Below are 27,373 nucleotides of genomic sequence, written 5' to 3'. Positions count from 1 at the left end.
CGGTTCCAGAGGAGCTCCCCAGTCTGCATTTCCCCTCACCTTAGTCTCTACACTCGGTAACTCTCCTTCTTGTATGTTCCTGACCTCGTGTTGGACGATTGAATTGTTTGGTGTAGCGGTGGTTCCATTTATTTTAACCTCTGGCTGTAGCCATGTTTCAGTTCCCCTTAAGCTGTCGGGGCTGGTCTTCCTGAGTAGGATGTGTAGAGTGATGGAAGTTGGCTGCAATTCTGGCATACACTTGGTAGTAGGGATTCTGTCCAAGTGGCACATTAAGTCTTTGTTAATGTACAACCAAGCAAACTGAGCTGTTACTGGGGTAACTGCTGGTGGACTTGAACCTACACTGACCTCTGCGTGCAGGTCATTAAACCTCCAATTTGCTAATAATTGGATTGTGTTCAGATTCTGTCCCATTGAGATGCCCTTTGAAAAACAGCTGAGCTCTGTCCTGTTCTGCCCCATTCATGTTTACTGCTGGCCCCTGTTCAATGCCCCAATGGTTTCATTGTCTGATCCGGCCTTGGGATAAATTGAACTAATTTACGCATTGATCAACTCTAGCCCTTCAACTGAGCTGAATGGTTAAGGTGGGACGGTTAGTCCAATGCCGTTATGGTGCCAGCAACCCCGGTATGAATCCCGCGCTGTCTGTAAGGAGTTTGCACGCTCTCCCCATGTCTGCGTGGGTCTCCTCCAGGGGGCTCCAGTTTCCTCCCACTGTTCGAAATGTACCCAGGTTGTAGGTCAATTGGGTGGCATGAGCTCTTGCGCTGTAAGATCCTGTTATTATGTTGTATGTCTGAATTTACCCTTCCCTAAAATGTCCTGATTTGTGACTTTTCCCAACCCTACTTCTTGTGGGTCTGGTTCAGGTCCTGAGTACTGGGCTGACAATATTTTACAGGAGCACGTTTGAGAGTGTCCTGCCTGGCTGCGACACCATGTGGAACAGTAGCCGCAAAATACTGAACATCATCAAAATGGCTGAGAAAATCGGTGGGTTCTACTTTCCCTTATTGATGAGATTCCCCGGGAACATTCCATCCAGCACACAATGTCTTTGACCCACTACCATCAGGAAGGAGGTACAGGAGGATCCAAGCTGGGAAATAGCTTCTTCCCGCAGGCTGTGAGACTGATGAACAGCGTCCTGTAACGGAGTAAAACCTCCTGAAATATCCTATTTTTAATGATCTTTCTGTATATGCGATTATTGGGTTGTGTATTGTAAGGATGTGCACCATGGTCTGGAGAAATGCTGTTTTGTCAGGCTTTATATGTACAATCAGATGACAATTTGATGGTTCTTGGACTGAACTCCTTGGAGTTCAGAAGAATGAGGGGAGGGATCTCATTGCAACATTTTGAATGTTGAAAGGCATGGACAGAGTAGATGTTGAAAGGCTCCCACGGTGGGAGATTCTTGGAGAAGTGGGCTCAACTTGAAGGGCATCCACTTAGAACAGAGATGCGGTGGGATTTCTTCAGCCAGAGGGTGGTGAATCTGTGGAATTCCCTGCCACGAGCGGCTGTGAAGGCCAGGGCGTTTAAGGCAGAGATTGATAGGTCTCTGAATAGTCAGGGTATCAAAGGTTATGGGGAGAAGGCAGGGGAGTGGGGCTGGGTGGGAGAACGGATTAGCTCAGGATGGAAGGGACTGGATGGGCCGAATGGCCTGCTTCTGTTCCTGTATCTTGTGGTTTCATAAACTTGAGTTTGAACATTTTCAGGTCAAGTACTGGTGAGTATGAGGGCAGAACTTCAGGGGAGGGGTGGGGGGGGGAGATGAGGAAGGTTCCTCTGCCCAGTTCTAACCCCGTTATTGGCACCCCCCCCAACCAGGTGCTGAAAAATGGGGAGATCTTGACTGAGGGGGGAGGGCACTAATTGACCATGGCACGTGCCCATTGGCACAATAGTCCATCAACCCCTGTGGATGTTGGGTTGCAATAAGCCTGGCTGTAATAGCCTTCTCCTGACCTGGAAAGGGCATTGTTAGTTAAAGATACCCATTTTGCTTGACTCATCACTGATGTCAAACCCATCATTGAGATGTCCTATGGGGTTAGCATAGAACATTCCATTAAAATACAGGCCCTTCAGCCCAAACCAGCTCAACAATCTAAGCTTTTGCGACGTCACACTCTCGATTTTTCTTCCATCCTTGAGCCTAAGTGTCTCTTAAATGTCCCCATTGTACCAGCCTCCATCACCATCCCTGGCAATGCATTCCAGGCCCCCACAACTCTCTGTGTAAAAATAAAACTTACCCCTGACATCTCCCTTCCCCTCACCTTGTAAACACGTCCTCTGGTGTTTGCTACTCCCACCCTGGGGCAAAAGCCGCTGGCTGTCCACCCTTTCTACACCTCTCATAAACTTTTAAAAAAAATTTAGACAAGCTGCACAGTCACAGGCCATTTTGGGCCATGAGTCCGTGCCACCCAATTAACCTACACCCCAGGTACATTTTGAACAGTGGAGATAATTGGAGCCCCCCCCCCCCGGGGAAAATCCACACAGGCACGAGGAGAACGTACAAACTCCTTACAGACAACATGGGATTCGAACCCCAGTCCAGATCGCTAGCGCTATAAAGGCATTCTGCTAACTGCTATACCAACTGTGTGCATTTTGTAGACCTCCAAGTCACCTCTCTTGCTTCTTCGCTCCAAAAGATTATTTTGGGAACGATTCTTTAAGACAGCCCTTGTGAGTAATTCTCTAGCCCAGCCAATCTCAATCATTTATTGGCCATGACCCCCTACGGACTCTGCTCAAAGGTTATGGGCCCTGTTCCCTGTGAAGCAGTCAAGATTAGTTGTTCATTTTCTGTACTTCTCTCCTACTGACCACATATAAAACATTTTTAAATAATTATCAGTCTGTGCCCCCCCACCCCCTTAAAGTGATATGGCCCCTGTGGGGGGGGGGGGCGCAGAGGTGGGATGAGGAATGTGTTTGGCCCTTGTTGAGAATGGCATAATTGTCTCTTTAAAAAGTAAACTTTTGTAGCAGGGTAGACAATTTGGTCAGCATGGGCAAGTTGGGCTGAATGGCCTGCATTATGTAAAGCTGAGTTTGACATCATTTAGAACGTCAACTACGGTCTCAGCTCAAAGATGGAGCCTTCAACGAAGAAGAACAACTACAATTCGGGGGTGGGGGGGGTCAGAGATCGTGACAGATTGGAAGACATGATCGCCTGCATCCAACGGCAAGGCACCTGAATGAATAATGCTAGAACATTCCAGCACAGTCCAGGCTCTTCAGCCCACAACATGGTGCCTACCCACGTAAACATACTCCACAATGATCCAATCCTTCCCAACCTCACACCCCTAACCCTCTATTTTTCTTAACGCTGACGCTGGCTTGGATGCAGTGGATCTGAATTTGGAGCCTGTTGATCCCTGGGTTAGGAGTTTGTCACGTGGTTGGATGAGCTCTCACTGAGGCTTTGATGGAGAGGTTGGGCGCAGACCAGGAGATCACTGATTACCTTCACTCTGTCCACATCAGTGACATGGATCTCCCAGTGACTGACCGTTTCAGTTCCGAGCTCCACTCCCGCGTCATCGTATCTGTCCATCGTGTTTGGCTCCGCCAAACCAAGGCCACCCATAAATTGGAGGAGCAACTCCCAATATTCCGACTGGGTGCTCTCCAACCGGACGGCATCGACTTCTCCGGTTTCTGCTAGCCCACTCCCCATTCCCCCCTCTTTCTCCTTTCCTTCAGCTCTCCGCCCCCTTTCCTCTCCATTCAGAGCCATTCCCCCTGTTTGCTGGTGTGCCCTCCCTCCCTCATCCACTTACTATCACTGTGCTCCTCCCTCCCCCCTCACCATTTTGTTCGGGTGACTGCCTACATTTTTCTCATCCCTTGATGAAGGGCTCAAGCCTGAAACAAGATACAAGAACAGAAGTAGGATAATCGGCCCATCAGGGCTGCTCTGCCATTTAATCTCTCAGCCCCACTCCCCAGCCTTCTCCCCCTTACCTTTGATGGCCTGACTAATCAAATACCCATCAATCTCTGTCTTAAATACGTACAACGACTTTGTTTCCATGGGCAATGAGTTCCACAGATTTGCGACCCTCTGACTAAAGAAATTTCTCCACATCTCGAATTTAAATTGACACCCTTTTATCCTGAAATTGTGACCTATTGGTCCTAAACTCCCCGACCATGGGAAACATCTTTGCCACATCTACTCCATCTAGGCCTTTCAGCTTTTGAAATGTCTCTGTGAGGCTTCCCTCCCAATCCTTCTGTATCCCAACAAGTACGGTCCAAGAGCCGACAATCATTCCTTGTACGGTGACCCTTTCATTCCTGGTATCATTCCAGCAAATCTACTCTGAACCCTCCCCATCGTCAGCACGACCTTTCTTAAATGAGGCACCCAAAACTGTACCTGTGCTCCCATTGAGGTCTCACCAGGACCCGAAAGAGTCTCAACATCACATCCCTGCTCCCCTCTAGAAATGAACGGCAACATTGCATTCGCCTTCTTCACCACCAACTCAACCTGGATGTTTCTTCAGGGTTTCCTGCATGAGGACCCAAGTTTCTGAGCACCTCTGAATTTTCTCCCCATCTAAATAATCATCTGCCTCTCTCTTTCTTCTTCCGTCCACTTCACAACATCTGCCATCTCTTTGCCCATTCTGCTAATCTACCCAAGTCTCTCTGCAGCCTCTCCGTGTACTCAGCTCTACCACCTATTTTGGTGCCATCTCCAAATTTATCCAGAAAGCCAACTGTTCCATTATCTAAGTAAAAAGAAGCAGCCCTGACACCAACCCCTGCGGAACACCAGTAGTAACAGGCAACCTATTTGCATAGGATCCCCTTATTCCCACTCTCTGTTTCCAGCCTATTGATCAGTGCTCTACCCATGCTAATATCCTTCCTGTAGCTCTCATGGAATTATCCCTCAATGAGGACTGGTTTGAGATCTCCTGATTTCCCCCCCCCCCCCCCCAAAGTCCACGATCATCTCCTTGGTTTTGCTAATGTTGAGTGCCAGCTTGTTGTGATACCACTCAACCAGCTGATCGATCTCCTGCTCATGGGCAACTGATTCTGCCGATCACTGTGGTGTAGTTGGCAAATTTGCAGAGGGCATTTGAATTGTGTCCAGCCACACAATCATGGGCATAGAGCCCCTCCCCCAACTTTCCCTCCCCCAACTTTCCCTCCCCCAACTCAAATTCCACTTTAAGCATTCCCTATGCCATAGGTGCTCTGTGATTAGTAAGGGATTGCTTAAGGTGCAGAGAAAAAGCTTTAATCATACCTCATTGACTCGTTATGTGCACGGTTTCAGAACTCCAAAGGAAATGGGTCAATGACCATTTTTCTCAAGCAAAATATTTCAGTAACAATTGGGTCTAGAGCAATGATTCTCATCCTTCCCTTCCCACTCACATCCCACCTTAAGCAATCCCTTTCTAATCACAGAGCACCAACGGCACATGGATGACTGTTGTAGAGTGAGTAGAGCAGTGGGTTAGGAGATGGAGGAAGGGAAACCAGGATGAGTGAAAGAGAGATCAGGGATTAAAAGAAATCAAAGACCAATATTGGTGCCACCGAGCTGGAGACTGAGATGGACGACAAAGTGATGTTCCTCCAATTTGCCTTCCATACAACTGTAGACAGGCGTGTCACTGTGAAACGCGAAAGTCTGCAGATGCCGTGATTGTAGTAAAAACACACTGAAATGCTGGAGGAACTCAGCTCGTCTTTTCAGCATCCGTAGGAGACAAAGATATTTCGCTGACATTTTGGGCCTGAGCCCTTCCTCAAGGAAGAAACAGAATGAGGCAGAAGCAGGAAATCTCAGAATAGAGCCTGCTGGGGGAGGGATCCAGACCAACATTATGTCTGTGTGAAAGGAGACAGAGTGGAGAGACAGGGAAAGGGGATGGGGGAAGAAGGGGGTGGGAAGAAGTTGTAACGAAAGCCAGAGAAGTCAATATTAACGCCATCCCATTGGAGGGTGCCCAGTCGGAAGAGGAGGTGTTGTGCCTCCAGTTTGCTGGTGGTCTCAGCCTGGTAGTGCAGGACACAGACATGTCGGAAAGGGAATGGGGCGGGGAATTGGAACGGGCGGCAGCTGGGAGATCCATGCTCTTGCGGCAAACAGAGCCGAGGTGCTCAGCAAAGTGATCTCCCAGTCTCTCCGAGGTAGGGGAGGCCACAGCGGGAGAGCAACGACACGATCTCCCAGTCTGCACCCGGTCTCTCCGAGGTAGGGGAGTCCACAGCGGGAGCAATGGATGCAGTAGGTAACCCCTGCTGATTGACGTGGAAAGACTGTTTGGGGTCCCGAATGGTGGGTGAGGTCATTGTGGCAATGGTGGGTGGAATGGAAGTACAAGGCATAGGGAAGGGCACAGGCTCCAAACGATGGTTACATCCCATGGATGCTGTGTGACACCCTTGTTATGGCACTCCCTAAGCGAGACCTGCTGATGCGGTAATCTGCCTGTACTTCTGATCTCTTTACTAATGTAGGTCCTGGGTTAATATTTCTTCAGTCTTGGAGCTAATCTTTTAACTCTTCAGTGGTTTAACCTTTGAACATAGCCCCAGTTTGTTTATGCCCCTTGCTTGTGCGCGTTTTCTGTGACCAGTTGGCTGCAGGATCTCGGCAGGTAAGGACCACAGAATTTTGAGACCTCACTCCTCCCGTCCTGTGGCTGCCTGGACCTCTGGATAAAGCTTTGAGCTGCTTTGGTGTGACTGTCACACTCTCCCTTGGGCACTAGAATTGGAGTTCAGGCTTGTAATCTGGGCAGGTCAGCAGGGGCGGGGGGGGGGGGGCCGAGCGACCCACACAGGCTGTGGGTGACTTGCGGTCAGGGGCTGCTGGAGTCCGGCTGGTGGGAATCAGGAATCGAGAGGACAGGGAGGGCTCCCCAAGGGCATTGGGTGCTGTAGGCTTCCTGATTGTGTTGGAGGTTTGGATCTGGAGCTTGGGTGGTTGATGGATCAAACAGGAGTCTGTGCAGCTGAAGAGGCTGCAGGAGGCGAATCCACGGACTCCCAGCGACTCTGAAAGGACTCTCTTTGGTTCTGTTTCTTTTGTACTGTAGGGGGCGCCGAGCAGCACTAATGGCGACATTTTGTCTGTCTAATGGCAGACAGAAGGCAATTTCATGTAATATTACATGTTCTGTGCTATTACTTGACAATAAGAAAATCTTGAATGGCAGATTGCTGGGGGTTAGATGTACCTCCCACCTCGATGGTCACTGCTTATGTTGTTTTTCTGATTCCCAGGAAATGTTAAGGCAACATTTGTGTTAGCCCTGTTAAAAAATAATCTGAGCTGCACCATCTTGAGACTGGTCCCTGCTTCGTTTACCGCTGAGCGATATTGGCAACAACCAGTTTCAGATTGTTATGGCTAGGTTTTCTGCCCTTTTCTGTCCAGCACCGTCCCCAGAGATGTAGGTTTGCACCTGACCCCTGGTGCTGTCTGTGTGGAGTCTGCATATTCACCCTGAGACAATATAGGTTTCCTACCCCTCAAAGCATTGCTGGCATGAAGATCCATCACACCATGGACTCTCTTCTCTCCCCTATTGGGTGGTGGTGGGGGGAGCACGGTGTGGGGGAAGCTTGTGGGACATCGCACACCAGTGGGTTAGGAGACAGTTTCTTCCCCACAGCCATCAGGCTCTTGAATGAACCCCACAACAGTGCTCTCATACCGCCCTTGACTGGTCTTTCTTTTCATTGCAATCCTCCTCTCTGTAAACTGTGCTCTTTACACGGCTGTGCAAATGTTAGAGTTGACCTGAGAGGCTGCAGGCAGAAGAACCTTTCTCACTGTATTTTGTGACAAATTAACAAATTTGGTGGGTTAGTTGTCTGCTGTGATTTGAGTGGCATTTGGGCGAGGCAAAGGACAGGTGAGATTGGGTTGCAGGGAGATGTGGGGGAAATGGAAAAATGGGATTGCCTTGGTGGTGGTGGGGGGGGTAACATTGACAATGGGCGAAATTGCCTGAGTTGGTGGGCCAAGCAGTCAGCTATGCAGAGCCTTGGTTCTGGTTGTGTGGAGCTTTAAAACACCAGTGGGACGTGTTAAGAGAAAAAGGGGAAATGTTTAGGGGGAACTTCTTCACACAGAGAGTGATGGGGTTGTGGAACAAGCTGCCAGCTGAGGTGGTGAATGCAGGCTCAATTTTAACATTTAACAAGGATTTGGACAAGTACATGGATGGGAGAGGTATGGACTGGGTACAGGTCAGTGGGACTAGGCAAACAAAAATGGTTTGGTATGGACTAGAAGGGCCGAAGTGGCTGTTTCTATGCTGTAATGATCTACGGTTGTATAAGTGCTCCTCCCACTCCCAAGGTCCTGTGTGTGGAGACCACTGGCTTGGGGGCGGTACTGGCACCCTTCCTTGTTGGGATGTGTGTGTAGGGAGTGTATGGGGTGATATATCCTGCTTTGCAGGACAAGTTGGTAACCACCTCCTACCATCAAAACCTCCTCAAATGCTGATCCTTCCTCCCATGGCAGACATTCAGTCCATCCACAGCCCACAGCTGGATTACTACCCCACTCTAAAGAGAGCAGCTGGGTCTAGTCTTGGCTGGAGAACTGCTGGAGGGCTGAATAGCCTAACAGATGGAGTTCCACCTGGATAAGTCAAGTTTATTATCATCCAAATTCTCAAGTACAACTCAACAAAACTGGGTTCTCCGCTCCTGGTGCAAAAACATACAAACGCACAGCAAACACGTGCAAAAAAACCTCAATTGGGAAGATCAAACTTGAAAGTGAAAACTTGGTTTATGGCAGGATTCTTATCTGCACTGAGGAACAGAGATCCCTCAAGGTGGCCACACAAGTTGATGGAAGTGGTTAAGAATGCCTATGGAGGGCTGGCCTTCATTAGTCAGAGCCCTGAGGATGAAGGATGAGAGGAGACTTAGAGGTCTACAAGATTCTGAGAGGCACAGATAGGGTGTATGACCAGCGCTTGTTTCCCAGGATGGGAATAGCAAACACTAGAGGACATGTGTACAAAGTGAAGGGAGGGACGTTTAGGGGAGACGTCAGGTGTAGGTATTTTACACAATTGTGGGGGCCTGGAATGCCTTGCCAGGGATGGTGGTGGAGGCTGGAACATTAGGGGCACTTAAGAGACAGGGATGAAAGAAAAATAGAGGGTTACGGGGTAGGGAGGGTTTAATACTTAGGAATATATGGGTCGGCACAACATCGAGGGTCAAAGGGCCTGTACTGTACTGCAGTGTTCTACATTCTATGTAATATGGCAGCCCTTTAAAACCCTGGTGAGACCACACTTGGAATATTGTGTGTTCTTGTAAGAGGAAGGATGTGGAAGCTATGGAGAGGGTGCAGAGGAGATTCACCAAGATGTTGCCTGGATTGGAGGTGTCTTATGAAGTAAGGTTCACAGAGTTGGGGCTTTCTCTTTGGAGCTAAAAAGGATGAGAGGAGACTTAATAGAGATATGTAAGACTGAGGGACATAGAGTGGATATCTTTTTCCCAGGGCAACAATCGCAGAAGACATCTGTTTAAGGTGAGGGGAAGGAAAGTTTAGGGAAGATGTCAGAGGAAGGTCTTTGTTTTTTACACAGAGTGATGGGTGCCTGGAATACATTGCTGGGGATGGTGGTGGAGGCTGGTACAATGGGGAGATTCAAAAACTCCATGGCTGTGAGAAAAATAAAGGGTTATGGGTGTGAGGTTGGGATGGATGAGGTTGTCGTGAAGTAGGTTGGCACAACGTCATGAGCTGAAGGCCCTGAACTGTGCTGGAATGTTCTAATCTCCCCTGCAGCACAAGCCTGGATCTCTAGCTGATGTGGTGGTCTAATGGAGTCGGCAGTGGCTTCAGCTCGTCCAGTGGGAGTTTCTTTGTGACAATGTCTCTTGATGATTTAGATTGTGGATTAAATGGTTTCGTGGTCAAGTTTGCAGATGGCACCAAGATAGGAGGGAGAGGTCCAAGTGGAGAAGAACTCAGGAGTACTTCTATTGAAGAAAATTTAAAGAAGATTTAACAAGATGGAAGGATTTTCCAATTTCTTTAATAGAAAGGGTAATTGTGTGAAGATGAATATTTTTCCAAGAATACAAGATTTTTTTCAGTCTTCACCAATTTTTTTTACCAACAATGTTTTTTTTCAATATTTAAATAAAAGTGTAAGAAGATTTATTTGGGTGAGATAAAATGCCTTGGATGGCATTGGAAAAATCAACGTGGAAATTTGATTGTGGGGGGGGGAGCTTTGACTGTCTAATTTTTAAAAATGACTATAAAGCAGCTCAACTTAGATTTTTGTCCTGTTATTAGACTGATGGAAAGACTGTATGGGTACAAATCGAAATGAGCAAAATAGGAGAAAGTAACTAGGCATAAATGGAATGAGGGATTATTAAAAGGACAATTAGATCCACCAATTCTGAGGCATATACTTGAAATATGGAATGGAGTACACATAGAGGAATGAAGAATTATCAGTTGGCTAAAATGATATTAAACCAAAATCCTTTAATTCCTTTTACAGTTAATAATCCCTATTTTGATGTTTGGTATAATAGTGGAATGAAAAAGATAAGGGAATTTTTTTTTAAACTTTTGCCCACCTGAAGGGCATATAATATACCACATAATACTATCTTCTATTATCAACTTAAATCCTATTTAAAAAGAAAGTTAGGGAGGAATTTTTAAATTACCAGAACAGAATCCATTTGAAAGATTTATTACTAATCTGTACATAAAATTGCAAGAGACTATCCAGAAAAAGGATTTATTTAAATCTAAATTGAGATGGGAAATAGATTTAAATATTCAGATTCAGGAAGACGTTTGATCAAAGTTATATTATGGTACAATTTAATTTGTTACATCAACTATATTATACTCCATACAAATTACATGGAATTAATTCAAATTTTTCTGATCAATGTTTTAGATGTAATGGAGTAGGATCTTTCCTGCATGCAGTCTGGCAATGTGACAAGGTAGATGAGTTTTGGAAGGGTATAAGTATCTTATTGGGACAAGTTTCGAAGACGCAGATTTTGAGGGATCCCAGAGTATTTCTACTGGGAGATATTTCCCCATTGAAGTTGGATATTTATCAGAAGTTTTTAAGTGTAGCAATAGCAAAGAAATGTATAGCTGTACCATGGAAATCAGGTGATATTGTGAGGCTGAATAGATGGCGAACGGAATTATTAAATTGTACACCACTAGAGAGAATTACAAACAATGCACGAAACCAACCAGGAAAATTTGATAAGATTTGGAAACCCTACATGGATTTTATTGCTCCGACTTGACCTGCAGCGTCCGCCACACCCCCACCCAACCCGCCCTAATTAGTTCATGGTTTAAGATTATTATGTAAATTTGCAATTAATCAATTAACAGATGTGTGTTCGTTATACAGCCTTTTTAATTTTATTCTTCTTTCTTTCTCTTCTCTCCTTTTTTGGGGAGGGTAGGTGGGGGGAGAAAATGTGGAAAAAATGTATTCTCTTTGTGTCGTAGTTTTTAATTATTTTTATGAAATGGATAAACACTGTACATGTATTGATTTTAAAGAAAAAGAAATTGAAAGCTTGCAGAGAGACTTGGACAGCTAAGGAGAATGGGTGAAGAAATGGCAGATGAGATATAACGTTGAGAAATGTACAGTTGAGCATTTTGGTTGAGGAAATAAACGGTCAGATTATTATTTGGATGGGGAGAAAATTCAAACCTCAGAACAAAGGGACCTAGGGGTCCTTGAGCAGGATACCCTGAAAGTTGATGGCCGGGTTGGATTGGCGGTACAGAAAGGGAAGGCTATGTTGGCCTTCGTTTCAAAGGGGATTGTGTGTAAGAGTAAAGAGGTGTTCATGAGACTCTGTGAGGCACTGGGGAGACCTCATTTGGAGTAACTGAGCAGTTTTGGGCCCCAAATCTTAGACTGGGTGTAATGACGTTGGAGAGGGTAGAGAGAAGGTTTACCAGAATGATTCCGGGAATAAGAAGGATAACATGTGAGGAACACTTAGCGGCTCTTGGACTCTATTCATTAGAACATAGAAGAATGAGAGGGGATCTCAGAAACATTTCAAATAATAAATGGATTGGACAGAGTGGATGTAAATAAGATGTTTCCCCTGATTCCAGGACAAGAGGGTACAGTCTTAGAATTAAAAAGTACCAATTTACAACAGAGATGAGGAGAAATTTCTTTAATCAGAGGGTCGTGGATTTGTGGAATTCGTTGCCTCATGCAGCTGTGGAGGCCGGATCATTGGGAGAGTTGAAAGGGGAAATTGATAGGGATCTAATTAGTCAGGGTATCAAGGGATATGGGGACAAGGCCAGAACTTGGGACTAGGTACCAGAACAGTTTAGCTCAGGGAGGTTTCAAGGAGCAGACTCGAGGGGCCAAATGGCCTACTTCTGTTCCTTTTTCTTGTAACTAGTGTTTCTAACCCACTCTGAGGCTACCTTTATCTTGGGCGTCTGCCTGTCAAAAATTATAAGGGTTCAGGTTTATTATCTGACTGTACATGTACAACCAGACAAAACAGGGCTTCATGGGTCACAGTGCACACACATACACAATTCTGCACATAATAGTCACATACGTAAAGACACAATTTAAAATGCAGGCATTACTTTTGGATTATTTACTCGTTATTCACTGTTTGTCAATCTCACAGCCTACGGGAAGAAGCTACTGCTCCTATCCCTCCTTCCTGATGGTCATGGGTCAAAGATCATGTGCACAGGATGGTAGGGATTCTCAATAATTCTTTGAGCTCTATTTTAGCAATGTCCATAGAGGAAAGCGAGATCCCAGGGATCTTCTCGGGCTTTTTGATGATCCTCTATATAGACTTCAGGTCTGATGCTGGGCAGCTAACTTCCCGTGCAATGATGCGGCCAGACTGGACCCTCTCAACTGAGCTCCTGTAAAATGTTGTCAAGATGGGGGCCGGTAGCCCTGCCCTCCTCAACTTCCGTAGGAAGTGTAGGCACTGCTGCACCTTCCTGACTAATGAGGTCATGGATAGGTTGTCCTTAAGCACACCAAGGAACTTGTCGCTCTCCGTGAAGGAGCCGTTGATGTGCAGTGGAGAGTGGTCGACCTTCATCCTCCAGAAGTCCACCATCATCTCCTTCATCTTGTCCATGTTGCGACAGTCCCACCATTTGACGAGCCTCCCAGCCTCCTCTCTGTAAGTCTCCCCATCGCTGTTGCCGATGAGGCCGACTACCGATGTCTCCTGCACAAACTTGAAGAGGCTCTTGCAGTTGTGGGTCAGCAACGTGGAGAGTCACGGGCTGAGCACACAGTCCTGAGGCATGCCAGCGCTCAGCATGAGGATTTGTGTCATTGCTATTTGAGTGAGGAATTGGGTGCAAACTTTAACAGCGAATCCCTTCAGTTAATTTGGTAGCGGCCAAGCATTGTACCAGTGATGGGGAGAACTGATGCCTCTGGCATTGCCATAGGGATGTGCTCTGGTTAATCTATGGAAGTTATTGGCACGGATTGTTGTGGAAGAGATGACAGGTTCTTGATTAGCCAGGGCATCATGTATTATGGGGAGAAGTCCGGGCAGTGGGGCTGAGTGGGGAAATGAATCAGCTCATGGTTGAATGATGGGGTAGACTCGATAGGCTGAATGGCTCATTTCAGGCATTGTGGCCTAATGCTGCTGCGAACAGTCCTGGAGTGTTTGTGCCCAGCTGTTCCAGGCGAGGTGTGGAGCTACCTGACTTGGCCCAAATCCTAGCCAGGTCTTGACTGCATGCTGACCTGCCTTGAAACCTTCCTTCTGCAGGTTGGGTGATATGTCCTGAGGTTCCCTCCTAGTCACGAATCAGCTGTCTTCCTGAACTCGGACTTCTTTCCTGATGGCAGCCATGTCTGACCCTGTTGAGATCAGCAGCCCCAGCCAATCAGAGACATCGCCGACAAAAGTATCCAAGAAGGACAAAAAGCGAGGTAAGACCTAGTTTTCCAACCTGTCTGCGTTCTCGGCAACAAGTGTTAATTCTTCAAGATTAAAAGGACATTGATAGGATGCAGAGCTGGGCTGAGAAATGGCAGATGGAGTTTAACCAAGAGAAGTGTGAAGTGGTTGAGTAGGTCAGATCTGAAGGCAGAATTACAGCGTTAACGGGAGGACTCTGGGTAGAGTGGGCGAACTGAGAGATCTTGGGGTCCATGTCTGCAGGACACTCAACACTGCTGCTTGGGGGCATGGCAAGATGGCATAGAAGAAAGACGTGTAATTCCACTTTTCCCCAGCTCGATTCTTAAGTACCCGATTTTAAAAATTACCAAAGTGGTTAAAAATAGTATTTACAGCCTTCTGAATAAGAGTGATTTAATATGGCTACTAATGTGAAGAAATCTGAAGCTCAACTTCAGAAAAAACTACCTTATAAAAGTGTAGAAGAATTGAGGCCTACCTGCACTGTTGAATCCACGGAGTCGTCATTGGGAGCTCCAAACCGCCGAGAACTCCTGCCCGTTTGAGTTTGACGTTTGCGCCGACCTTGCAGTCGCAAGATGGCGCCAGCACATTGGTAAGTTTGGCCGTTGCCGACCCACGTGCACGTGACGCCGGGCGCACGGGTGGCCGGACCGACAGAGGATTCTGTGAGCCCGCAACACTGCCTGGTGGACCGGGGACGTGCAGTGTAGCGTCGGAAGACGCACCTGCGCATTCAGTGGTTCTGGCGGGCATGCACGGTGCCTCGCAGGTACGTGAACTCGTGGAAAAGGTGTCGGCTGTGGGGGAGCCTGAACGGCGGTGGCCCGACGAGGTCGGTGTGCTGCCGTCGGGTATCCAAACCCGCAGCCGCACAGGTAAAGGACCTATCGTGCCTGAGGAGGAAGAGGAACTTACCTTGCTGGAATCGACTCAGGAGGAGGAGTTTGAAGTTAGAGAAGGTAGGCCTCAAAAGATGGTTATGGATCCTGGACTGGACTCTGTGTTCACTCTTTTGGAAGGGATTGCTTGTCAAATGGAGAATATGTCAAAACAAATATCAACTCAAATGGCCCAAGGATTTATGGAGGTGAAAACAAAAATGGATACTTTGTGTGATGAAATGACAACTATGAAACAAGAAATGACTGTAGTTAAAAGCGATATTAATAGATGTATAAAATCTCTTGATACTGTACAAGATAATTAAAAAAAATTGAAACAGCTTTCTCTGAATGTCGAAATCAGGTGGAGTGTAATAGGGAAAAAATGGAAAAAGTGGAGGATTTCTTTGTAGACTGGGGGATTCAAAAAAGGGATTTATTGAAGAAGATTGATTTGTTGGAAAATCAAAGCTGGAGGAATAATGTGAAAATAGTTGGTCTTACAGAGGATATTGAAGGTTCTGGTCTCATAAAATTTTTTAAGCACTGGATTCCTGAAGTATTGGACAAGGAGTTTTTTTCTGAAAGTTTGGAATTGGATTGAGCTCATAGAGCGTTGAAGAAGAAACCACTTCCAGGACAAACACTGAGAGCGGTTCTGATTCGTTGTTTGAAATATCAAGATAGAGAGATGATCTTACGAATGGCGGTGCAGAAAGCGCAGCAAAATCGATCTCCGTTAATTTTTCAAAATAACAGTGTTTTTTTTATGCCGATTTGAGTCAGGAGGTTATTAGAAGATGACGGGAATTTAATTCGGCTAAAGATGTTTTATGGCTTTATCCTGTGATTTTGAAGGTTTTTTATGGAAACTTTCAATCCCAATTTTTTGAGAATGATCACGATGCCTTGGTTTTTGCTAATTCGTTGCCAAAATTGCGAAGGAATGGTCGGTTTTCACCATCGTCTCCTAAGAGGAGGGTAAACGGAAATGGGAATGGGTATGGGAAGAATGGAAAGAAAGAAGAGCTGAAACAAAGTCTTAACCATATAACCACTTACAGCACAGTTCGGCCCTACTAGTCCATGCCGTAACAAATCCCCACCCTCCTAGTCCCACTGACCAGCACCCGGTCCATACCCCTCTAGTCCCCTCCTATCCATGTAAAGATCCAGTCTTTCCTTAAATGTAACCAATGATCCCGCCTCGATCACGTCTGCCGGAAGCTCATTCCACATCCCCACCACCCTCTGCGTAAAGAAATTTCCCCTCATGTTCCCTTTATAATTTTCCCCCTTCAATCTTAAACCATGCCCTCTAGTTTGAATCTCCCCCTTTCTTAATTGAAAAAGCCTATCCACATTTACTCTGTCTGTCCCTTTTAAAATCTTAAACACCTCGATCAAGTCCCCTCTCAATCTTCTACGCTCCAGAGAAAAAAGCCCCAGTCTGCACAACCTTTCCCTGGAACTCAGACCCTGAAATCCTGTCAACATTCTCGTGAACCTTCTCTGCACTCTCTCTATTTTGTTTATATCTTTCCTATAATTTGGTGACCAAAACTGTCCACAGTACTCCAAATTTGGCCTCACCAATTCTTGATATTGAGGACCCGGAACAATCACTGGGTTTGGAATTGTTGGGCTGAATATGTCTATTATATTTGATTGTGGTAACTTAAATAATGAGTAAGCGTCTGGCTGGGGGGGGGGGGGGGGTGGATGACACCGACAGCTTTGATAGTCATCTCCCACTAGAGGGTTTACCATTCCCAGATTTCTAGTGTGTCACTACCTTTGGGTGTTTTAAAAAAATTTTTGGGCTACTTTTACTTTTTGGGGGGGAGAAAGGGAGGAAAATAATTTTGTTTTTCTTTCTCCTTTTTTTTCTTTCTGTCTACTAAGGATTTTTTTTTGATTTTTGAAGATTTATAAAGGGAGTGTTACTTTATAGTCTGTAAATATATTAGTAGTTAGTAAAAATATCTACTTTGAATTTTGCAACTTTTAATGTTCAGGGATTAAATAATCCAATTAAGTGAAAGCGGGTATTGGCTTATATTAAAAAAAATGAAAATTGATATTACCTTTTTACAAGAAACACATTTGACCGAAAAAGAACATTTGAAATTGAAAAGAGATTGGGTTGGACATGTGTTTTCTTCTTCTTTTAATTCTAAGGCAAGAGGGGTGGTGATTTTGATTCATAAAAGTTTACCATTTGAACTGGAATTATCAGAGGGAAATGTCGGGAGAGTTTTACGAGTGAATTGTAAAATTTTTGCTGAATCTTGGACCTTGTTTAATCTTTATGCGCCTAATATAGAAGATGAGCGGTTTATTTCAGAAGCTTTTTTATTGTTAACTCAAGCTAACGAAAATATTTTAGTTGGGGGAGATTTTAATTGCATTTTGGAACCTTTATTGGACAGAAACCCGAAGAGTATAAGGAAATCAAAGATGGCAACACAAATTGGTGCATTGATGAAAGATTTAAATCTGGTAGATATTTGGAGAAAGGTTAATCCTATAGAAAAAGATTTTTCTTTTTATTCTTCACAACATGATTCGTTTTCTAGAATAGATTTTTTTTTGGTATCAGTACACCTACAGGGTAGAGCACTGCAAGCTGAATATAAAAGTAGAGTTCTATCAAACCATTTGTTATTATTTTCTTGTGAAATTTCGGAAGTAGTACATTCGTCATACAGATGGAGGATTAATGCAATATTACTGAAAAAAACAGAGTTTGTTACTTTTATTAAAGAACATATCTCTTTATTTCTGACTGAGAATGTTAATTCTGTGGATAGTCATTTTGTAGTATGGGACGCTTTGAAAGCTTATTTGAAAGGGCAGATCATTAGTTATTCTATGAAAGTTAAGCAACAATATATGGCAGAAAGTTTAAGGTTGGAAAATCAGATTGCTGAGTTAGAGAAAGATTTTCAGAAAGATGTGACCGAAGACAAAAAAGCTGCGTTAACGAAATTGAAATTACGCTATAATACTTTACAAACTTATCAGTTTGAGCATTTAATTAATCGATCTAAACAATGTACTTGCTCACAAGGTACTTGCTTGGCAATTGAAAGCTGAACAGGCATCTTGGACTATTAATGCCATCAAAAAGAATTCAACAATTACCTATAAGCCTCAGGAAATTAATGGCCAGTTTTATTCATTTTATCAAAAATTATATACTTCTGAGGGGAAGCAGGACAATGGTTCTATTGAATCTTATTTATCTAAATTAATGTTACCAGTATTAGAAGAGAAAGATGTTTGGGAATTGGAATCTCCATTTACAGATTTTGAAATCAAGGAAGCTATACAGGAAATGCCAAACAGAAAGTCCTCAGGGGATGATGGATTTTTATAAAATTTTTTATGATGATTTATCTAATGTATTTGGAGATATGTTAAAACAAGTTATTGAGGATCAGACATTACCGGAATCTTGTTCAAGTGTTTTAATAACTGTTATCCCAAAAAAAGATAGAGATCCATTAAAAGTGTCTTCATATAGGCCTATTTCCCTATTAAATGTTGATTATAAAATTATAGCAAAAGTATTAGCTAAAAGACTTGCTAAGTATTTACCTAAGTTGATACATTCTGATCAAACAGGTTTTATTAAAAATAGAAATGGATCAGATAATATTATTCGATTAATTACTTTGGTCAATGCATACCAAAATCAGCCTAACCATCCTATGGTGGTTGCACTAGATGCAGAAAAGGCTTTTGGTAGGGTTGAATGGGATTTTTTATTTAAGGTGTTAGAAAAGTTTAAATTCAGCCCTTTTTTTAATTGGTTGGGTTAAAGCTTTATATGCAAACCTGATTGCCAGGATGGTGACAAATGGTAAGGTTTCTTTACCATTTAAGTTGACTTGTTCAACTCGGCAGGGCTGCCCATTGTCACCAGCCTTATTTGCATTGGCTATTGAACCATTGGCTCAGACTATTAGGCAAAATGATGAAATTAGAGGGATGAAGGTTATGAATGAAGAATATAAGATCAATTTATTTGCAGGTGATGTTTTGATATATTTGACGGAGCCGAAACGCCCGTTGAAGCAGTTACAAGAGTGTTTGTCGAAATTTGGAGAATTATCCGGATATAAAGTTCATTGGGATAAGAGTGAAATTTTACCAGTTGGAATAGGAGATTATTCTGAATTTAAAACTATTACAAAATTAAAGTGGACAAATAAAATTAAATATTTGGATGTGTTTAGGTGCTAAATATCAGTTAAATTACGTGCCTATACTAAAACGGATTAAAGGAGATTTGATTAAATGGAAAGATCTTCCATTAACTTTGATTGGCCGGTCAATTGTATTAAAATTAATATTTTTCCCCGAATTCAATATTTATTTCAGTCAATACCTTGTTTATTTTCAAAGGGCTTTTTTCAGGATATGAATAAGGCAGTGCGGGAGTTTTTATGGAAGGGTAAATTAGCTCGAGTGGCATTGCATAAACTTGCATGGAAATACGCGTTGGGTGGACTTCAGTTACCACATTTTCAAAATTATTACAAAGCGGCCCAGTTGAAATTTATTAGTAGATTGATGGATTTAGATCAACCCCCTAGCTGGGCTAGGGTGGAAATGGCGTGTATTTTTGAGGCTGAGGTATATCAATTTATATTTCGTTGGAATTCGAATTTGTTACAGGAACATAATATGCCAGTATTGAAACATTTGTTAAAGATTTGGATTAAAAGAAATATGGTTTTGGGATCAAAAGATAAACTATCAATTTTAATTCCATTGTATAATAATCAGCTTATTCCTTTTTCAGTGTTTAATAATTATTTAAAGAGTTGGGATTCTAAGGGTATAAAGACAATACAGGATTGTTTTGAAGAGGGACAATTTCTTTCTTATAATCAATTAAGGGAAAGATTTGGTATATCTGTAAATTCTCTGTTTGTGTATTATCAACTCAGAGCCTTGATAAAAGATAATTATGGTAGAGAGATGAATTTACCTACTTTGACGAGATTTGAATCTTTGATTTTCTCTGTACCAAAGAAGGGTTATATTTCGGTTATGTACCTTTTGTTACAGGATAATATGGATAAACCGGATTGGGAAAAATTTAAACTTGAATTGGAAAGTGACTAAGCATTTATTTTTCCTGAAGATGATTGGGCGGATATGTGTCAGGATAATGTAATTAAATTTGACTAATGTAAGATATGGAATGGTTAATTATAATTTTCTACATCAATTATATTTGACCCTGCAGAAATTGAAAAAATAAGGGTTTAGTAATTTGGATTCTTGTTTTAGATGTGGTTTATGTACTGGAACCTTTTTACATGCTGTTTGGTCTTGTGGAAAAGTTCAACCATTTTGGCAAGGAATTAAGGTAGTTTTGGAAAAATAATATAACTTTAAATTGCCATTAGATCCAACGATTTTTTTTTGTTGGGTGATATGGCTTCTCTGAGAGGAAGGGGCTGGATAAAATTCAAATTGCTTTTGTAGTTTAGTGCTCTCAGTAGCGCGTAAATGTGTAGCTCGTACCTGGAAAGATAGTACAGAGATTAATATAACACACTGGCAAAATGAATCGAAAGCTTGTATTGTTATGGAATAAATTACTTATAATTTACATGATAATTATTCTTTCTTTGTGATAAATGGTTTCCATATTTGGACTATATTCATTTAGATCTACTTGGAATTCCTATTAATACATAATATTTTTGTAATAATTCACATTTTTGGCTCCCTTAAGGGAGCTGGCTGATGGGGTGGTTGGGATGGGTATTTTTGTTGTTGTTGGGTTACTGTTTTTTTATATATATATTTCTGTAAAATTAATTTTTGATTGTTATTAGACTGTATGTTATGCTTTGATTATCTTTTAAATAAAGTTTGAAAAAAAACCCCACTGCTGCTCAAGTTGATAGTGTTGCTAAGAAGGCCAAACCGCGGCTTGTATAATGTGTGCCTTACAGAAATACGTTGGCGGAGAGGAATCGCTCATGACTTAAAATTGAAAATATTTGTTATATATACGTGCAATATGCGTGGAATAATCCCCCCCCCACCCACCCCCTGGTTGCCCGCCCTCCAGAGCTCCTGATGCCCCGACCTGTGACTCTCGCCTTGGCCTCGGATACCAGCCCATCTGAGCTCCTGATGCCCTGAACAACGCAGGAACTTACTGTGGTCAAAAGTAAGATGCATGTAATGGTCAATCCCCTAAATTTTGTCCACAAAATTCATGTGTTACAGGAGTATAAGCAGTATGTGTACTTCGATTATTGGAACTAACAGCTTATATACATGAATAAATATTATGTATAACAATTACAGTACGGAAACAGGCCATCTCGGCCCCTCTAGTCTGCATCGATTAAAGTGATCTCCTCTGGTCTCACTTGCCTGCTCTCTGCCTATAACCCTCCAACCCCCTCACATCCATGCCCTCATCCAACCTTCTCTTAAATGACAAAATTGACCCTGCTGCAATCATCTCTTCCGGAAGGTCCTTCCACTCAGCCACCACTCTCTGCGTGAAGAAGCCCCTCTCATGTTACTTCTAAACTTTTGACCCCCTAACCCTTAACTTATGACCCCTCGTTCCCATCTCACCTACCCTCAAGTGGAAGAGCCTATTCACATCTACCCTATCAATCTCCCTCATAATTTTAAACACCTCTATCAAATCCCCCCTCAACCTTTTACGCTCCAATGAATAAAGGCCCTGTCTATTTGATGTATTTCTGAATATTTATATATAATTTTTGAAAAAAACAATGTGCATGCGAGAGGAAAAACAATGTATGTAATATTTTTTCATGCCTTGTGGCTCTCAAATATCTGAACCTTATTGTATGTGGCTCTGACCTTGAGCACGCCTGGCGTTCGGTGGGTTGACCTTCATTAACTGTGGCATTGAGTTCAAGAGGTGTGAGGTAATGTTGCAGCCATACAAGGCCTTAGTTAGACCGCCCTTGGAATATTGTGTTCCGATCTGGTCACCTCGTTACAGGAAGGATGTGGATGAGATTCACTCAGATGCTGCCTGGATTGAGGATAGGTTAAGTGAACTGGGTCTTTTCTTCATGGAACGATGGAGGATGGGGTGTGGGGAGTGACCCGATAGAGGCGTACTAGGTGAGGAGAAGCATTGATCGTGTGGGCGGCCAGAAGCTTTCTTCCAGGGGCTGAAATGCATAAAGTCCTTGGGATTAAGTACAGGGGGGATTTAAGAGATACGTTCCTAGCACGAGTGATGGGTGCATGGAATGTGTTGCCGGCAATGGTGTGTACAACAGGATCTTTTAAGAAAAATGGAACTGAGAAAAAATGAAGGGTTATGCAGCAGGGAAATTCTAGGCAGTTGTTGTAGAGTGTATTACAGGGTCAGCATGTAGACTGGATGCAGAGTTGGGTGGAAAAGAGGCAGATGGAGTTCAATCCGGATCAGTGTGAGGTGATGCATTTTGGAAGGACAAACCAGAAGGCTGAGTACAGGGTTAATGGTCATTTACTAAGAGCTCCTGTTGGAGCTCTGCGCAGAACAGTGGCTTGTCATTACAAACACCCTTTTCCAGCAGAGAGACAGCCTGAAGACTACCTGGATGCATCCCCGATCCAAACACTGGCACCTCCTGGACTACGTCCTGGTGCGAGAAAGAGACAAACGAGATGTGCTCCACACCAGGGTCATGCCCAGCGTGGAATGCCACACTGACCACCGGCTGGTTCGCTACAAGCTCAACCTTCACTTCAAGCCAAAGCCCAGGAACAGTAAAGCCCCCAGAAAGAGGTTCAATGTTGGAAACCTGCAGTCAGACGAAGTGAGAGGAAACTTCCAGGCAAACCTCAAAGCAAAGCTCGACGATGCAATCCGCCTCACGGACTTGTCCCCTGAAACCCTCTGGGATCAGCTGAAGACTACCATACTGTAATCCACTGAAGAGGTACTGGGCTTCTCCTCCAGGAAAAACAAGAACTGGTTTGACGAAAACAGCCAGGAAATCCAGGAGCTGCTGGCAAAGAAGCGAGCTGCCCACCAGGCTCACCTTACAAATCCGTCCTGGCCAGAGAAGAAACAAGACTTCCGTCTCGCATGCAGCCATCTTCAGCGCAAACTCCGGGAGATCCAAAATGAGTGGTGGACTAGCCTCACCAAACGAACCCAGCTCAGCGCGGGCATTGGTGACTTCAGGGGTTTTTACGAGGCTCTAAAGGCTGTGTACGGCCCCTCACCCCAAGACCATAGCCCGCTGCGCAGCTCAGACGGCAAAGTCCTCCTCAGCGACAAGATCTCCATCCTCAACTGATGGTCAGAACACTTCCAATCTATTTTCAGTGCCAACCCCTCAGTCCAAGATTCCGCCCTGCTCCAGCTCACTCAACAGCCCCTAAGGATAGAGCTGGATGAGGTCCTCACCCGGGAAGAGACATATAAGGCAATTGAACAACTGAAAAGTGGCAAAGCAGCAGGTATGGATGGAATCCCCCCCCAGAGGTCTGGAAGGCTGGCGGCAAAACTCTGCATGCCAAACTGCATGAGTTTTTCAAGCTTTGTTGGGAGCAAGGAAAACTGCCTCAGGACCTTCGTGATGCCATCATCATCACCCTGTACAAAAACAAAGGCGAGAAATCAGACTGCTCAAACAACAGGGGAATCACGCTCTCCATTGCAGGCAAAATCTTCGCTAGGATTCTCCTAAATAGAATAATACCTAGTGTTGCCGAGAATGTTCTCCCAGAATCACAGTGTGGCTTTCGCGCAAAGAGAGGAACTACTGACATGGTCTTTGCCCTCAGACAGCTCCAAGAAAAATGCAAAGAACAAAACAAAGGACTCTACATCACCTTTGTTGACCTCACCAAAGCCTTCGACACCGTGAGCAGGAAAAGGCTTTGGCAAATACTAGAGCGCATCGGATGCCCCCCCAAAGTTCCTCAACATGGTTATCCAACTGCACGAAAACCAACAAGGTCGGGTCAGATACAGCAATGAGCTCTCTGAACCCTTCTCCATAAACAATGGCGTGAAGCAAGGCTGCGTTCTCGCACCAACCCTCTTTTCAATCTTCAGCATGATGCTGAAGCAAGCCATGAAAGACCTCAACAATGAAGACGCTGTTTACATCCGGTACCGCACGGATGGCAGTCTCTTCAATCTGAGGCGCCTGAAAGCTTACACCAAGACACAAGAGCAACTTGTCCGTGAACTACTCTTTGCAGACGATGCCGCTTTAGTTGCCCATTCAGAGCCAGCTCTTCAGCGCTTGACGTCCTGTTTTGCGAAAACTGCCAAAATGTTTGGCCTGGAAGTCAGCCTGAAGAAAACTGAGGTCCTCCATCAGCCAGCTCCCCACCATGACTACCAGCCCCCCCACATCTCCATCGGGCACACAAAACTCAAAACGGTCAACCAGTTTACCTATCTCGGCTGCACCATTTCATCGGATGCAAGGATCGACAACGAGATAGACAACAGACTCGCCAAGGCAAATAGCACCTTTGGAAGACTACACAAAAGAGTCTGGAAAAACAACCAACTGAAAAACCTCACAAAGATTAGCGTATACAGAGCCGTTGTCATACCCACACTCCTGTTCGGCTCCGAATCATGGGTCCTCTACCGGCATCACCTACGGCTCCTAGAACGCTTCCACCAGCGTTGTCTCCGCTCCATCCTCAACATTCATTGGACCGACTTCATCCCTAACATCGAAGTACTCGAGATGGCAGAGGCCAACAGCATCGAATCGACGCTGTTGAAGATCCAACTGCGCTGGGTAGGTCACGTCTCCAGAATGGAGGACCATCGCCTCCCCAAGATCGTGTTATATGGCGAGCTCTCCACTGGCCATCGTGTCAGAGGTGCACCAAAGAAGAGGTACAAGGACTGCCTAAAGAAATCTCTTGGTGCCTGCCACATTGACCACCGCCAGTGGGCTGATATCACTTCAAACCGTGCATCTTGGCGCCTCACAGTTCGGCGGGCAGCAACCTCCTTTGAAGAAGACCGCAGAGCCCACCTCACTGACAAAAGACAAAGGAGGAAAAACCCAACACCCAACCCCAACCAACCAATTTTCCCCTGCAACTGCTGCAACCGTACCTGCCTGTCCTGCATCGCACTTGTAAGCCACAAACGAGCCTGCAGCTGACGTGGACATTTACCCTTCCATAAATCTTCATCCGCGAAGCCAAGCCAAAGAAAGAAAGAAAAAAGTATGAACAGAGGGACTTTGGGGCCCAAATCCATACAACCCTCAAGGTCACCGCACGGGTTGATCGGATAGTTAAGAAGGCCGATAGGATGCTGGGGTTCTTGAATGGAGGGTTGAGTTCAGGAGTAGAGAGCTCATGTTGCAACTGTACAAATCTGGTGAGACCCCACTTGGAGAATTGTGTTCAGTACTGGTCACCTCATTCCAGGAAGGATGTGGAAGCTACAGAGAGGGAGCAGAGGAGATTTACCAGGATGTCACCTGGATTGGAAAATAAGTCTTATGAGGCAAGGCTCAACAGTATGGGCTGAAGGCCCTGAACTGTGCTGTAGATTTCCATGTTCTATTCAAGATTCCTTCAGAATCTGAATTTATTGTCATGAATGTGTCACAAAATTCATTCTTTTGCGGCAGCTTCACAGGGCCCTTCATTGGGGTTGGAGCACTTCGTTGCCGTGTAATCATACAGAAGATGTAATATTACACAAAATTGCCTTCTGCCTGCTGTAAGGCAGACAAAGCCTCCATTAGTGTTGCCCCGGCGCTCCCTACGGTACAAGAGAAAGAGAAGCAAACGAAAGTCCCTTCAGAGACACTGCACGTCTGTGGATTCGCCTCCACCCCTCCCGCAGCCTCTGACTCCTGTTCGATCCATCGGTTGCCCGAGCTCCAGATCTGTACCTCCCGCATGATCATGATGGAATCAGAGCCCAAGGCCCCTTCAGGAGCCCTCCTTGCCCTCAACGCCCTGTCGGATCCTGGCTCTGAGACCTGGTTCCCGTGAGCCGGTCTCCAGCAGCCCTTTGCCCGTATGGGTCAATTATGAGTTGATTGTACGTATGCACCACAATTCCTGCTACTTGTATTTTTTTTTTAATCTAAAAGGCAAAGGAGGAAAAACCCAACACCCAACCCACCAATTTTCCCCTGCAACCGTGCCTGCCTGTCCCGCATCGGACTTGTCAGCCACAAACGAGCCTGCAGCTGACGTGGACATTACCCCTCCATAAATCTTCGTCCGCGAAGCCAAGCCAAAGGAGAAAGATCGATGATAAATATTCAGTTACAGGAATAGGGTGGTGTTAAATAGTGCAGATTTTTGTTCGTGCAACAAGAGGAGGTTCAAAAGCCTGATAGCTGTTGGAAAGAAATTGTTCTTAAGACCATAAAAGCTTGAAGCAGAAATAGGCCATTCAGCCCATCAAGTTATCCCCGCCATACAATCATGAGCTGATCCATTTTCCCACTCAGCCCCACTGTCTGGCCTCTCTCCTTGACCTGTGATGCCCTGGCTAATCAATAACCTATCAATCTCTGCCTTAAATGCAGCCTTGAAGCTCAAGACTTCTGCACAAAAGTAGCAGTGAGAAGAGGATGATGGGAGTCCTAAGCGACGTTGGCCACCTTAAATTTAAATTTAGACCTACCGCACATTAACAGGCCATTTTGGCCCACGGGCCCATGCCGCCCAAATAACCCCCGGTATGTTTCAAACAGTGGGAGGAAACCAGAGCCCCCAGGTGGAAAACACTGGGAGAATGTACAAACTCCTTACAGACAGTGTGGGATTCGAACCCCGATCGCTGGCACTGTAAAATAGATTTGTATATTTGTATATAAATATAATTTATCTGGAATATAGATTTTGTCGGGTGGTTATTGCTGAGATAGTCTGGCTCTTGGCTAGTGCTGTTTGATTAATTTCACTGTTCAAATTAATGTTTAATCATAATCAGGTTTATTGTCATGGACACATCTCATGAAACCTGTTGCACTGCAGCAACATTGGTTGCAGAATGAGGTTCAACATCGCTATAAAATTATAATTTCGTAAATACAAGATTTAAAACAAATACCTAGTGCCCAAAAGAGAACGGCTGAGGAGGTGCCCACAGGTTCTGAAATCTGAAGGCGGAGGGGAAGAAGCTGTTTTTGTGCTGTTCGGTGTCCGTCTTCAGGCTCCTGTCCCTCCTTCCCGATGGAAATGAAAGTATCGATCCAGTGTGATCACATTAATTCAAACTTTTAAATTCAGACATTCATGCACGGTAACAGGCTATTTGGGCCCACGAGCCCATGCTGCCCAATTATCCCGGCGCGTTTCGAACGGTGGGAGGAAACCAGAGTCCCCGGAGAAAGCCCATACAGACACAGTGAGACACGTACAAACTCCTTAGAGTGGGGGCTTCAAACCCCGGTCCTGATCTCTGGTGCTGTAAAGGTCTAGCGCTAACCATTGCCATC

At 44.6% G+C, this 27,373-nt stretch overlaps 1 protein-coding gene across 6 annotated transcripts in view; it reads left to right on the top strand.

The window, feature by feature from the left end:
• dab2 (DAB adaptor protein 2) overlaps positions 1-27,373 on the top strand; it is a 192,381-nt gene that overhangs the window by 59,211 nt on the left and 105,797 nt on the right. For all 6 annotated transcript variants that reach the window (XM_069883919.1, XM_069883951.1, XM_069883929.1 and 3 more), the window contains exon 2: positions 13,864-14,027. In XM_069883919.1, the coding sequence (XP_069740020.1) occupies positions 13,937-14,027 (91 nt within the window). In that variant the 5' untranslated portion in view covers positions 13,864-13,936. The remainder of the gene's footprint in view (positions 1-13,863; positions 14,028-27,373) is intronic.

Source organism: Narcine bancroftii, chromosome 1 (genome assembly GCF_036971445.1).
Source record: "Narcine bancroftii isolate sNarBan1 chromosome 1, sNarBan1.hap1, whole genome shotgun sequence".
NCBI lineage: Eukaryota > Metazoa > Chordata > Chondrichthyes > Torpediniformes > Narcinidae > Narcine > Narcine bancroftii.
The sequence above is the reverse complement of the archived record's forward strand: the minus strand, read 5'-3'. Positions and strand labels throughout refer to the sequence as shown.